This window comes from Pinus tabuliformis, chromosome 9, assembly GCF_031772625.1.
Source record: "Pinus tabuliformis cultivar Carrire ecotype Pingquan chromosome 9, CPIR1, whole genome shotgun sequence".
NCBI classification, from domain to species: domain Eukaryota; kingdom Viridiplantae; phylum Streptophyta; class Pinopsida; order Pinales; family Pinaceae; genus Pinus; species Pinus tabuliformis.
The window spans coordinates 576,685,021-576,698,909 of record NC_142307.1 but is presented as its reverse complement, the minus strand read 5'-3'; the positions used below and the strand labels follow the sequence as shown (position 1 = coordinate 576,698,909).

The 13,889-nt window shown below is 34.2% G+C and overlaps 1 protein-coding gene across 1 annotated transcript; it reads left to right on the top strand.

Annotated features, from left to right (window-relative positions):
• Positions 1-1,657: 1,657 nt before the first annotated feature.
• On the top strand, positions 1,658-3,568 carry LOC149149866 (uncharacterized). Its single transcript, XM_089440975.1, has 3 exons — positions 1,658-1,972; positions 2,075-2,156; positions 3,115-3,568. Exons 1-3 carry the CDS (start codon positions 1,919-1,921, stop codon positions 3,378-3,380), a joined length of 402 nt encoding a protein of 133 aa, XP_089297101.1. The 5' UTR covers positions 1,658-1,918; the 3' UTR covers positions 3,381-3,568.
• The last annotated feature ends 10,321 nt before the right edge of the window (positions 3,569-13,889 follow it).

Genomic DNA, 13,889 nt, shown 5'->3' with positions numbered 1-13,889 from the left:
CTCTTCACTCTCTCATAGTGTGCTGTCTTAGTTACAAAACTCTCTCAATAATGCATGGCCATAATACAACGCCAACCTAAAATTGGGGTTGCATTGCAAGAAAAGAAAATAATTTTTTTTAACATAACTTCTATCATTAGATTTCTGACATAATGATGAATGGTCCAAAGTGTCTACAAAATTACAATATGTTACATGGTAGTTTTTCCAAAAGTATCCTCTTTAGGGGCACTACCACCCCTAAACCCCTACCAAGGAGGGCTCCAAAGGATTACCATCCTAGTGACAGAAGTGAGGGGAAAGCCCCAAAACCCCGCCCCATCAAGAATTGGGATTCAAAGGAAATTGAAACAAGACCTCTCAATGAAGAAGATAATCACGCTCCACCACTAACACAATAAAATCAGGTATACAATGAACATGTAATCAACTGTTGGTAGACTTGTCTATGCAATTGATGATGAGTATCAATGGATGGGAGATCCATCTATGCACTCAATGATAGTCAATGAGTATGTAGTCACTAGGTAGCAATTTCAACTACCTAGTTCATAGATACTTGATAAGCAATAGACCCATGTAGAGAGTTAGATAATTGATAGGAAATAGGTTAGTAGAGTGAGTTAGATAAGCAATAATCATCAACACATGAATAAATAAACTTAAAAAAAAATATTATTAAAAATAAATTTAAAGTGGAAAAATATAATATTTAGAAATAAAAAAACTAAAAAAACATTATTTCCAAAATACTCCATACTCTCATTATCACACATATACTACAATTGCCCTATAAAATCTCTTATTATATCAAATGCAAAACTCCTATACTACATAATCATTGAAGTGCAAAGTGCACTGCACTCTTATAACATAAAGGGCATGCATAATTATGCTAAACTCAATATTTGTAAAGGCATAAACCTAATCTAAAAATACACGAATATGAACTGTTTTGTACATAATCATAATACTGCCCGTATAAGATTATATTTTTGCATATATCCAGAAAAATGTCCCTCTACGTAGAATGGAAGCTCTGCTTAATGTAAATGATAATCATTTCTCCCAATGCCCCCATTTAAAACTTTAATCATCTACGCCCACTACCCCGATTAAAGTAGAAGTCATAATTCGCGTACATCATACAACTTTTTTGGTGATATTGGTTAGTTTACTTCCTCAAAGCTTACTGATTGCTGTAAGAACCTCTGGCCACAATAATGGCTTGGATGGAAATTCACCGATTCTACTTTATAGGTAATGACAAACAACATACCGCGGCCAAAACAGGGACGTTGAATACAGATAAAGATACGCCAACTAAGAAACCTGGACATTCATGCAGATGCGCCATTGTCCAACCAACACACCTACAAGTGCATCAAAAAGTGACAAATATTACACTGAAATAAGAGGGAAGGGTACATCCAGAAGTGACAGATAACCCTGGATTTTGCCAAGACACGTCAAAACCGTATCGTGACCTCACAGCACTAAATTACTCCGCGAGTCCGACCGATCCACCTTCGTGCAACACTATTCCATATGGTATCCAATGGAGACCTGTCAGAGAATCTTCAGACCCACACTAATCTTCAGCTTCTCTTTAGGTTTAAAACCATTTTCACAAACAAATTCCTCTTTAGATTTAACACCATTTTCACCGACAAATTCCTCCATGGGCACTGTCAAATTTGTTATAGAAAAATAGGGCGGGACGAGTGCACCTTATCCGCGCCAATTCCAACGCGCTTCCAAACACAACGTGTCGACAGATCTATAGTCCTCTCATCCTCTAATCTTTGAATATGCATAATTAACACTCATGATACTTTCTGAGGAGGAGAGGCGGACGATATGAATTCAAGAACAGTGGCTGCAAACGCTCTTCATTACAAGTCAAGGTACACAAATCATGGCTCCAACAACTCAGCTGCTGCGCTCTGCCGAGGCCTTAACAATGCCCGGAGTAATTTCCCCATCTCCTCCATTAATGCGTTCATTATTCCTTATTTCTCAGTATCTCTGTGTGTATGAATTGAATTATATGATATTAATAACAATATTGCAGGTTCAGGTGATTGTTCTGAATGCTAATATGCGCTGCCTAGAGTGCCGCGACAGAGTTTCCAAAGTGCTCTCCGAAATGGACGGTAGGTTAATTGTTACACCACATTACAGAAATCTAGCCATTGGCATGAAACGGTTCACCAATTATTATTTTTTAGGTTCCTCATTTCGGTATGCCTGAATATTATCTCTGCTTTGAAATTCATCTTCGGGATCTATCATTTGGGTATGCCTGAATATTGTCTGTACTTTGAAATTCATCTTCGGGATCTATCATTTGGGTATGCCTGAATATTATCTCTGCTTTGAAATTCATCTTCGGGATCTATCATTTGGGTATGCCTGAATATTATCTCTGCTTTGAAATTGATCTTAGGGATCTATCACATTGAGATTATGATGGTAGATGTTACATGTGGTTTATCAGTTTTCCTCAAAGATGAATCACACTTTATAAATGGGGTTCATCAGTTTGTCTCAAAGATGAATCACACTTTATGGTTCGACAATGGTTTAGGTTTGAAATCATGATTTTTTTATTTGTCTCAAAAATAATCGCATTTTATTGTTTTTTCATTTCATTTTTATTGTTTTTTCATTTCATTTTATTGTTTGTTAATTGTAGATGTTTAGAACCATATGGTTGATCCATTTGTCCAGAAAATGAATTGATGAATTACATTTGATGGTTAAAAACTCACACCAATATAATCTCCTCAATGTGATGGATTCAAAAAATAAACTTCAAATCAGTTCTAATCACAGAAATTATCTTTACTGGTCGCTGTATATTTAGTATTCCATTAATGAATAATTGTATATTGAGTCCTCCATTAATGAATATACTTTTTCTGATTTGCTGCTCATTATTTTTTGTAATTCTAATTCTGAATTCTGATCTGTGTTGCCTTGTGGTGTGATGAATAACTGTATATTGAGTCCTCCATTAATGAATATGTTTTTTGTGAGTTTGCTGCTCATTATTTTTTGTAATTCTAATTCTGAACTCTGATCTGTGTTGGCATGTGGTATGATGGGCAGATTTGCATAACTATGTGGTAGATGTGGCACAGAAGAAGGTAACGGTGAGAGGGCGGGTGAATCCCAAGAAGAGGAAACAGCGAATTCGCTCATTCGCGAACGATAAGAAGAGAAAGACCATAGATCAATTTGAGCGCTTGGGAAGCTTGGGATATTCAAGCAGCGGTAACTGCTTACAGAGGAATGAGTACTGCAGTAATAGGTGGATGCCAGCAACCTGTAATTTAATCTCAGAGGTCTCCTGTTTTTGCTGTGCCTCGTATTAGCGTTTATTATGTAGTTAATGAGAAAGCTTCGCAACCCTCCACACCGTCCAATTGACAAGGAAAATATAAAGATTCTTGTTGTTCACAGAAATATCATGGAAAGTTATAAGGTTGTCGGTGAGAGGAAAAATCACCATCTTGTAAAAAAATAAAAATTTAAATAATAAATTCATATTATTTAAATCGTACCGCTTAACAATTTTGATATATTCAATTATATTTATGAAGATCATTGATCTTTTAGTATTAATCTTTCAGGATTATAAAGTATAATTTATTTGTGTTCACATGTAAAGGGTTTATACTTTACAATCAATTAATATTTTTTAAAACTAGTGCAAATATATTTATGTAGAATTTAAACGCCATATTTTATTGAGAAATAAATAGTGTTATTTTATTCTTGACTAAATTCAGAGGTTATATTTCACGGAAGATTAAAAATAATATAAAGTTTTTAGATGTTGTTTTTATATATTATTAATATTTACATCTTGATTTAAAGTAATAATAAAAAGTTGAAAATAATAAAATTCAATTTGTTATATTATAAATTGGTTTTTATTAATAAAAAAAAAATAGATAAAAAATGATTAAAAAAATAGATAAAAGCTTATATATATATATATATATATATATATATATATATATATAAACTATATTTAAATTTAATTAATAAGTATATAAAAATTTAATAGTTACAATAAACATACCATATAACAATATTTTTAATCATGGACATTCACTCCATTTTACCATGTTTACAACTAACTTGTAAATAAGTTTTGTTACAATACCATAAATATCATGGTTTATCAATACCATATGCTCAAAAACCATAACTCATTTTATAATCAAAATATTTTATAATATTTTATAATTTTATTTTATAATATTTTTTAACTAAATCTAAAAGTAAAAGGTTTATAGTTACTTTTGAGATATATCAAGGTTTTAACAAAATAAAAAATAAGATTATTTTTATCTATAGAGATGTGAAATTTATATAATATACATAATATTATTAAAAACCAAGATTGATCTATTTAAGTAAGGATCTACCAATCTATGAGATGAACAAAACTTTCAAAACTTTGCATTAAACAAGAGGTATGCATCTTTAGAGATTTGATCCCTCTCGGTTTTTGGTAGATTTTGAGTTAAGATGGATCTACTTTGGCAGAAAATAAATTTATAGTTTAGTTGATTTGTATGATTTTTCTAATTATAACAATGTGGGATCTCTCATGAAATACGTATTTTGATGTTTATCATGTATTGATTGCTATTAGTATTTACTAGCCATTTAATTTGTAAAGTTGTACTAGTTATGCGTGGATTTCATTTTTTTCTCTCTTCATCTAGTTTTGTAATAGCCTTTAAACGGACTCCATGATGGTAGAGATGTTGTCATAAGACTTTTGTTATATTTAAGAAATAATAATAAAATACTTTAAGAAATACAAATAAACTTTAAACTAAAAAATACATCAAGAGTAAATTTACATTTATATTTTGGGATTAAAATTAGAAATAAAAAAAATGGTTGATTTTATTACATTATAATAATAATAAAAAAGTTTTTTTTTAATCATACATTTCTTATAAAAACATAAGACAAAATGTGTGCTTAGTTTATGACAAGAAAATTCATAAAGACTTATTTATGCTCATAAGTTATTAATGATTTTTCTTAACCATTATATTAGAAAAATGTTTTTTTTACTCGTTGACAATAAACTTAAAAAAATGGAAGTATGTAGGATGTGTTCATAGTCCATTGCATAGAGAGTAGCGAGATGATCTACAACATAGTATGTAGGAGATGTTGTCACATGTCTAGGACAATAATAACAATAAAATCATAAATTAGTGTGTGTACATATGTCCATGACTATATTTAAAAAACTAAACTAACATAGATCTATCTTAAGTCTATATCTATGAAGCACCAAAGATGGATCAAATTTCCTAAGGTGGATTTTTTTTTTAACTTTTAATATGAAGGAATTAATACATGGCATAAAATTAATGATAAAAAAATTTACACCTTAATAAATTTGAATTTCCTATGGATTTGGGTTTAAAATGGACTTGATAATAATGTGTATACATGTCAAATATCTCTCTCTTTCGTAAATATAGAGATACTTATAATTTTATTTTTAAATGTTCTCTTTTTGAAGCTAACATAGAAGGACTCAAGTGTTACCTATATGACACATCTCGACCATAATGAATTTTAGAAGTGCCTTTAGTGAAACGAGATAGTAGGTATACATAACATCTTTATAGATTTAAAGCCTAAAAATCCTACACTAAATATTTCCATTACACAAAACTAAGTCAATAATACATAAGGTTGTGTGCAAGTTAATCATGGTTTGTCATGATGGGTCAGTTGAAATGAAAACATGGAAAAACAACAATATATTAATTGGAAGGATTATTCAAGGTACTTTACAAAGGATTTGAATATCTTGTAGAAATATTGCATATAGGAGATTGAGGTAAATTTCTAAATATGTAATTTTTATTTATAGAATTTGTTTTTTTCTAATACAAGTATGCTATTTTCATGAAAAATATAATGCATATGTTTTTGTTAGTGGAAGTGTTTAGTACATTAATTATTGAATTTCCTTATGAAAAAATTATAGCATTATAGAAAACACATTGTCCCAACTATCTTCTAGTGTCACCTATATTCTTCCCATACCCATCCATGTTTTTCCTCTTCTCACTTTCTCCTCATTCTCCTCTTAGGCACTCGCGGCCCCCTTGTGCCCACATCTCTTTGTCTCACATATACACCTTCTTCTTACCTCTCCCAACTTTTCCACTCATGTCCATCCACTTTCTCTCTTCGTTCACCTCCTCTACCGATCCCTTCAACATAACTTATCCTTCTACCCCTACCTACACCTTCTCCTAAGACACAACATTTTCCATTCCCCTCTTCCTTACCCTTACCTGCTCACCTCCCGTCCAACTTCCCATTCATCCTATCTCTCCCTTCCCATTGGATCATCCCTCCTTCCTTCATCCACACCACCCCCTCCCTCCCCTACCCATCTATCCTTCACTTTTTTTCATCTCCTTCGCCTTTTCCCCTCTCACTGCACCTCATGATGTCGTCGTAGCCTAGTCTCACCTATCCACCTCTCTTCTCCCCCATCATGCTTTGCATCTCATTCCCATTCACATTTATTTTGTTATCACCTCCTATCCTCACCCTTCTACATATTTTCCCTCGTTTCCTCCATTCCCACCAATCCGCTTCCCTTACCCATCAATCCTTTACCTCTTCTCAACTCCTTAGTCAATTACATCTCACCTCCCTCTTTCCCTCCCTCAGCTCCTCCCCACAAGTGACTTATTAGGGGAATTATTTTCCTTTAATTGGGTATATAGGTATTTATAACCATTTTTAGCATTAGGTATGGGTCTTCATGCCTTATACATGGTTGTGGGTGGAAACATGAATGCTAGGCACTAAAGGAAGCTTCTACCCATCTAGGGCCAATACAGATATCTCAAACAACCGCACATCACCTCTTGAAAGTATCATTACCCTATTATTATTGATGTTACTACACTAGTAGGTGGTTTTGACAAAGGATATGTCCCAAGGCCTTGGAAACTATAACGTCCCTATTTTAATTCCCATAAATTGTATTACTATTGTGCAAATTTCATTTAGGTTGGTGAGATAGTTTGCTATGGGTTGGAGGGCATGTCTTGATTGATATGGTTGAGGCCCAAACTTGGCAAGTAAATTGTACATTGAAATTATTTATAAACACAAATCATTGGTTATGGTACAAGATGGATATTTATATTGGGGGGCTATGATCCAATAAGACAAGGGTATAAAGTGGGGCCCATGGGGATACTTACACATTCCTAATAATCCAAGACATTTTTATTAATGTTTACCTACTTTGAGTTATCAAAATAGTTTTTTAGTACATGTTGGGGGTTGGTGAGATAATACATACTACCAATTTATGATAAAATGGGCTAAGTGTAGCCACATTTTGGGAAATGTGAGAGTCAAAGAATGAATGAAAGAAAAGAAAGTTTCAGTAGGAAAAAGGGATAGTTTTTTCATCTTGGAGAGGAGAGCATGAGGAGAGGTTCGTGCTAATAAAGAGAACTAGATATCCAAGGAATGGAAAAAGTAGCTATATTTGGATGAGTATAGGTTGAGAATAATATTTTTTTCTTGTAAATTAATTTATTGTTGATGAAATTACTCAAAACGATTGAGAAGGCTATTGTGAGCACTTATATGGAAACTCTAAATTCTTGGAGTCCCCAACTAATATATTTTCTAGTTGACCATACACCATATCTGCAAAGGGGGGGTGTGATATTCTAAGGGACCACATGGGAAAGAAGAGAATCCCATTGCTTAGGATGTGTAAGTTGTAGGGAACAACAATTTATGGATTGGAATTTTTGTTTGAGTAAAAAATTTGGACATTATGTTGCTTATTGTGGATAATGGATAGCCAAAATATCAAGTCCTCATTGTGGAATCATAGACCCAACTCAATGGTGCCTTGTTATTTAGAGAAATGGAATAAAAAGCCTATGTTTGGGAGGAAGAACCCTTGTATGTAACTAGCTTGAAACAATTCCCACATCATGTAAGTGTTATGATTAATTTTTTATGTACAAACTTAATGCCATGTATAATTCTTATGATTTTATGCTATTCTTTTACTCTATATTTGGTGAATTCATGAATGATGTGTAAGCTTAAATAATGTGCATCTATGAGTTAAATTTTTTAGTTAGTTGCATAAGAATTTCTTTCATGCTTCATGCATGCATTTCTTTTAATGGGAATCAAAAATTTTCACTTTGTTTGGTAATGCATACTTCAAAATTGGTGTTAGAGTATAAGTTTTTGGTAATGGCCATTAATGTGGGACATGAGGAAATTATAGAATGATCAGCCTCTTCTCATCTCCTTCCCATTTGACTGTTTCACCCCAACCCACATTCCCAACTCTCTTAGTCTAGCATATGTCCCACTCTTGTCCTATCTATTTAGTGGTGTCACTTATCTCCCTTCCCTACCCATCCACCCTTTTACTCTCTTATAGCACCAACTCATGCCCGCCTCTCCTTGTTTCACCTATATACCACTCTCTATTCCCCTCAATCCTTTCCCATCCATATCCATTAACCTTCATCTCCACTCTCCTCCAATCCCAAACCATTTAAGAACTCCATCCCCTCTACCCCTCATCTCCACTCTCCCTTATTCCACTACATTTTCCCTTTTCTTCTAAGTCACATTTTCCTCCTATCTCCTCTAGCATCTCCTTTATCCATATTTACCCTCCCCCTTAACCCCTTCCTCCTATTGTTCATGCTCACTACTCCCCTCTCCTAACTATATACCCTTACCATTTTCTCACCTCCTCCTCCTTTTCCCCTCTTACCAAAACCATTCATGCCCACCTCCCCTAGTCTCACCTATCTCCCTTTTTTCTCCCCCCACATCCTCTACGTACAATGCACATGCATGTTCCTTCTCTTATAGCCTCCAATCCAAAATCTATGATAAGTTTTCCCTCTTTCCTTTCTCTACAACCATTCCCCATATCTTATAGATCATTGCTTCACCTCTTCTCACCTCCTTATCCCACTACATCCCCCTTCCCCTCTTTTCCTCCCTCACCTCCTCCCTCTTTAGTTTTATATGCCCTACCCCTTTGCTCCTCCCTCCTATATTTTATCTAGCCTTCACCTTATATCACCACCTCCCCATTTTCAAGCCTTAAATTTGTACCACCACCTCCCCTTTTTCCCCTCTCATCCCATCCCCTCATGCCATTTTCCCCTAGTCTCAGCTATGTCCTCTTTTATGTCTCTCTCTAACCTATGCCTCCTCCTTGACTTATCCTCCTTTCATTCATGCCTACCATTGCACCTTCCCTAACCCTCCACCATTCATATCTTCCCACCTGTTCCCCATTTTCCCTGTCACACCAGCCCCCCATGCCCCACCATCCCCTCAAAAGTTGATCCCCTCTACCCTTTCACTCTAGTCCCTACTTAGACCCTATTCACATCAATGCTTAGGACCCTATATTTGATTAAAAACTAGCTCCCTTTGTTTCTATGCATCTAGAGCCATGAATAATGAATTAAAGCACAACATGTTGCCTCTAGAGAGTATATTTGGCTCCTATGAAAGATGATAGTTTCCTCACAATTTTTTTATTGCTGGGTATCAGACTCAAGGCCCTAATAAGGTTTGGGGGCTACCTAAGACTTAGTTGAATTAAGCCTCTCTCTCTATAACCTCATCGACTTTCTAACATCCCCAACACTTAACCCCATTGAAATTCTAATTGTAATTAATTAGGTTATTGGTCCTTTTAAGCACACCTAAATGTAAATGGGAAAAATACTCAAAATAATTGTAATTATAATTTAAACACTAGATAATGAATCAATGAAGGTTTGATCTGATACAGACCATGAGAATTCATGAGGAGGAGGGTAGCCAAAAAAAGGAGGATAACTAACTTTCCTATCCTTCTTCAAATTTTAGTTATAACCCATTATGTTTTATTTCAACTACTTAACATCCAACAAAGTTATGAAAAGGATAGGGAAGGAGGTAGCATGCTACCCCAAGCATGGGTTGTGTACCATGTAGCAGGTCGTGTTTGACTCCACAGTCTAAGGAGGGACCTTGGTGCTCTCATGCAAAGAAAATGGCCATGAAAAAAGAAGGGAAAATGTTCACTAGAGATACATTGTGTGTGAATGATGAACCATCACATTCTATAGAGAAATAACAACTTTTGAACCCACAAATAGTAGTTCAGCGTTTGAATACTAAACTATAGGACTTGTGGAAGAGTGACCTGAAGAAAGGGAGACAAAAAAATCCTTTAGGTCATGGAAAGCCTATGAGGGAGTCCATGCTTAAAATATGTTAGCAGTGGAAACTAGAGAGGGATCCATAAAACTGAGTCAATTAGACCAAGAGAAAATCAATTGTTTGGTTGTATTGTGTGTGCAAAGAAATGAAGATAAGGAGAATCATCAAGGTATTCTAGGAAGTGGTGAAGGGGTTTTCTTATGCTACGCATTCCTTCAATGGGAATACTTTGTTGTGTGATGATCCTAGGTTCAGTTCTTGAGAGGTAGCATTCATGTTTCTTGAACATGATAGAAGGAGAGTGGCCTTCATGCTTACACCACTAGTAGCAAGGGAGATGTTTCTTGTTGTGTAGAAAAAATGTGAAACCACCCATAGAAACTAGGAAAAAATATGGGCTTGGTGATAGTCATATTAAAGGAACTAATGAGTTAATATTATGAAGGAGAATGGACTTCATGGATCCACCCTATAATATTGAGTAGAAAATCCTTCATGACTTATTCGTATGGTTGAGGGTGGTTGACTAAAATAAATCTTGGAGTGAAGTAGAGCCTATAGTTTGGTGAAATATGGGTCACATTTCATAAGTTGCAAAAAACATAGGATATTAATCATATAAGTACCCTCATGGACTTCATATTTGTAATGTGAACCATGTTAATAAGAAATAAATGATCATTTCTAAAATGTATTTTTGTGTGCTTGTTTTCTTAGTAGGAGGTATGGTCTATATAATGTATATTTACGATGTGAAGTCGTAGATCAGGCTAAAATGGATGTATAATACTCATATGACCCATAATCAATATTTAACATACTTATGCTTCATACCCTTTATGTTATGGATAGGAAGAAAATGACACATTAAGCATGTGATTGAAGGACTTATAGTCCTAGCCATGACTAGCTTCCGTTGTCTTACATTAGTTAGATTGGAAAATCTCTAGCTAAAATGGAGTAATTAGAGGATCTTGTGAATGATGTGGAAGTCACTTGCATGAACATAAGTCGTGTTGTCAAAAGGGTAGAAGAAGTATTCTCAAAACATCTTATGGAAAATATCAAAGAGCTCCCTAAAGGCCTTAGAGCTTTTGCAGACTCTGTAAAGATTTAAAAAAACCATAATGTGCACTAGTTTGGGCTAATAATCAATTGTGAAGTCCCTAATATAGGATAGAGGAAATTTTGGGTTGATTCTTATTTTTTGATAAAGATAAATATGGGGATAGAATCCTTTACACAACATTCTATGAGACTTTTGTGTTTGGATGCCTCAGTCTTAGCACCAAGTCACATTACTCAAATGGGGGATTACTCAAATATTTTTCCATGGGAGGTTTTAACACTTTGTGCAGTTGTATTTGAACTAGTGTATTTGATGGTATTCGAAAGATAACTATGTATTACCTAACACCATGAGAGGGTCAATGAATCCTTTACATTGATGATCAATGCATCAAGAGAAAGGAAGAATTGATGTTTGGTGGAACTCTGGTATGATAAAACTTCAATATAATGGACTTCACTGAATGAAAAATTATTAATTATCAGGCATGTCAACAAATAACACTAGAGATTGAAGCATCTATACTTCTAAAGAATGATGTCACAATGATGTTAAAAATGATGAAGTGGAAGTCATAGGTGGAAGAAATGCATCACTTGGATTTGGAGTTTTGGGCCTAATAGCTAGGAAAATATGTGTAACATGTGGCACACATCAGTAGTGCCACATGGTATGGAAGAAATCATAATTTTCCACATTACAGGGCACAGATCAACATCTTCCATATGTCAGGTGGTGATCGAATGTTGAACAATGAGGTGGCATGTTAAGTTTTATATTAGTAAATTTTCATATTAAGGGTTTAGACCCATATCAATATATTTGCATGTTATCGGTTTACACTCATATCAGTCTATCAACATATACATGTTTCAAATTTGTTATCTTATTGGAATACCAAAACCCTAGGGATTTGGACAAGGAACATATTATGTAAAACAACAATATGGTAGAGCTGCAATATGATAAGAAAGATGAGGAAATGAACCAATGTGGTATCTAAGAATGGCCAAGGAATGCCATTTATTAGCCACATGGCTTGTACAAATGTTAATGTGGCCCTTAAGGGGTAAATATTTAAATGGGCATAAGTTTTTACCCATAGCTCAAAATGAGATGAAATTTGTATCGATGGAAATCTTTCAACACGTAGAAGATGATGGAACTATTAGAAATATTATTTGAGGTGATGGAGGAAAGATGAATTTTTTATAACCCAATATTCATAATGAAACTTGAATTTTAGGGTTAATTATGCCTTATAGCCCCAATATGACATTATGGTATGGGGTTTATTATAGAGATATATCAAAGATATTGTTCAAACAGTAGACCTGAATAGGTTAGAGATAGACCACATAAATGAAATTTGAGCTCTAATACAAAGTGGTATAAGAGCTATGGTTCAAACACTAGGGCCAGATCACAAAAGATACTACTCTACTACAGAGCGGTATCAATGTGGCTTATAGGGGTATTAGTGTACTACCTAGTGGTATCTACTACTACTCCACTACAAAGTGGTCAAAGCAACAATTCAACACTATAATTGGATGGGCCAAGAAGATAGTATAAAAGGGAATGTTTTCTAGAGCAATAAAGTAGAGGATTTATAGCAAGGATTATAACAGTAAGGGTGTACAACATGGAACTAGGACCATTGGCTACAACATAATGGTTGTATAAAAAAAAATGTGATATGTACATAATGGCTTTGGCACAAGAGTAACAAATATCTATTAAGAGATTTTGGTAGGACTGTTGAATATGCAATGAAATAAGAAATAATTAGAATACTAGTTTCCAAGGTTCTGAAAGAGGACATAGTGAGATATTTCCTAGACATCTCTTGAACAAATCATTAAGTGATAAACATAGAAGCATATGGCTAAGAGATACAACCACGATTATGAGGGGGAATCTCTCAACTTATCTCTTGGTAATTTTATGCTTTATTAAATTATGAAATTGTTGTAATATGATGATAAATAAAAGCATAGACATGATGAGATGGCACACTATTGAATTGCTAGATTATATATGCACTCAGAACCATAATGATAGTGAGATGTTAAAAGCATGCATTTATGTCATGGTGCATGTAAATAATGGTGGAAAATATGTGTGATATGCTTGTCGACTCAAGTAGTCTATTGTCATAAGATGATTATCATGAATAACCATGAATTAATAAACATGTAACCATAAATAGGTTGATGGTATGGCCAAAGAAGTTGATTAGAATTCTACATAGAGTCTTGTTGGGAAAAGGCTAGGGATAACCAATTGTTAATCAAGAGTTTGGTGAAGAGGAGTGTAAGAGCCCTCCCTAAGACACCAATTGATTAGGTAGCATCCAATTAATACTAACAACCAAGAAAATATGTTTTAGTATGCTCAAAATATTGAGAGGAAATCAAGTAAGAATTTCCCTAGTAAATAAATAATAGTAGCAATGATATGAATGCATGTATGGAAAATAAAACAAGAGTTGGCATTAACAATTCTCATCATAGTGTTAATGGTC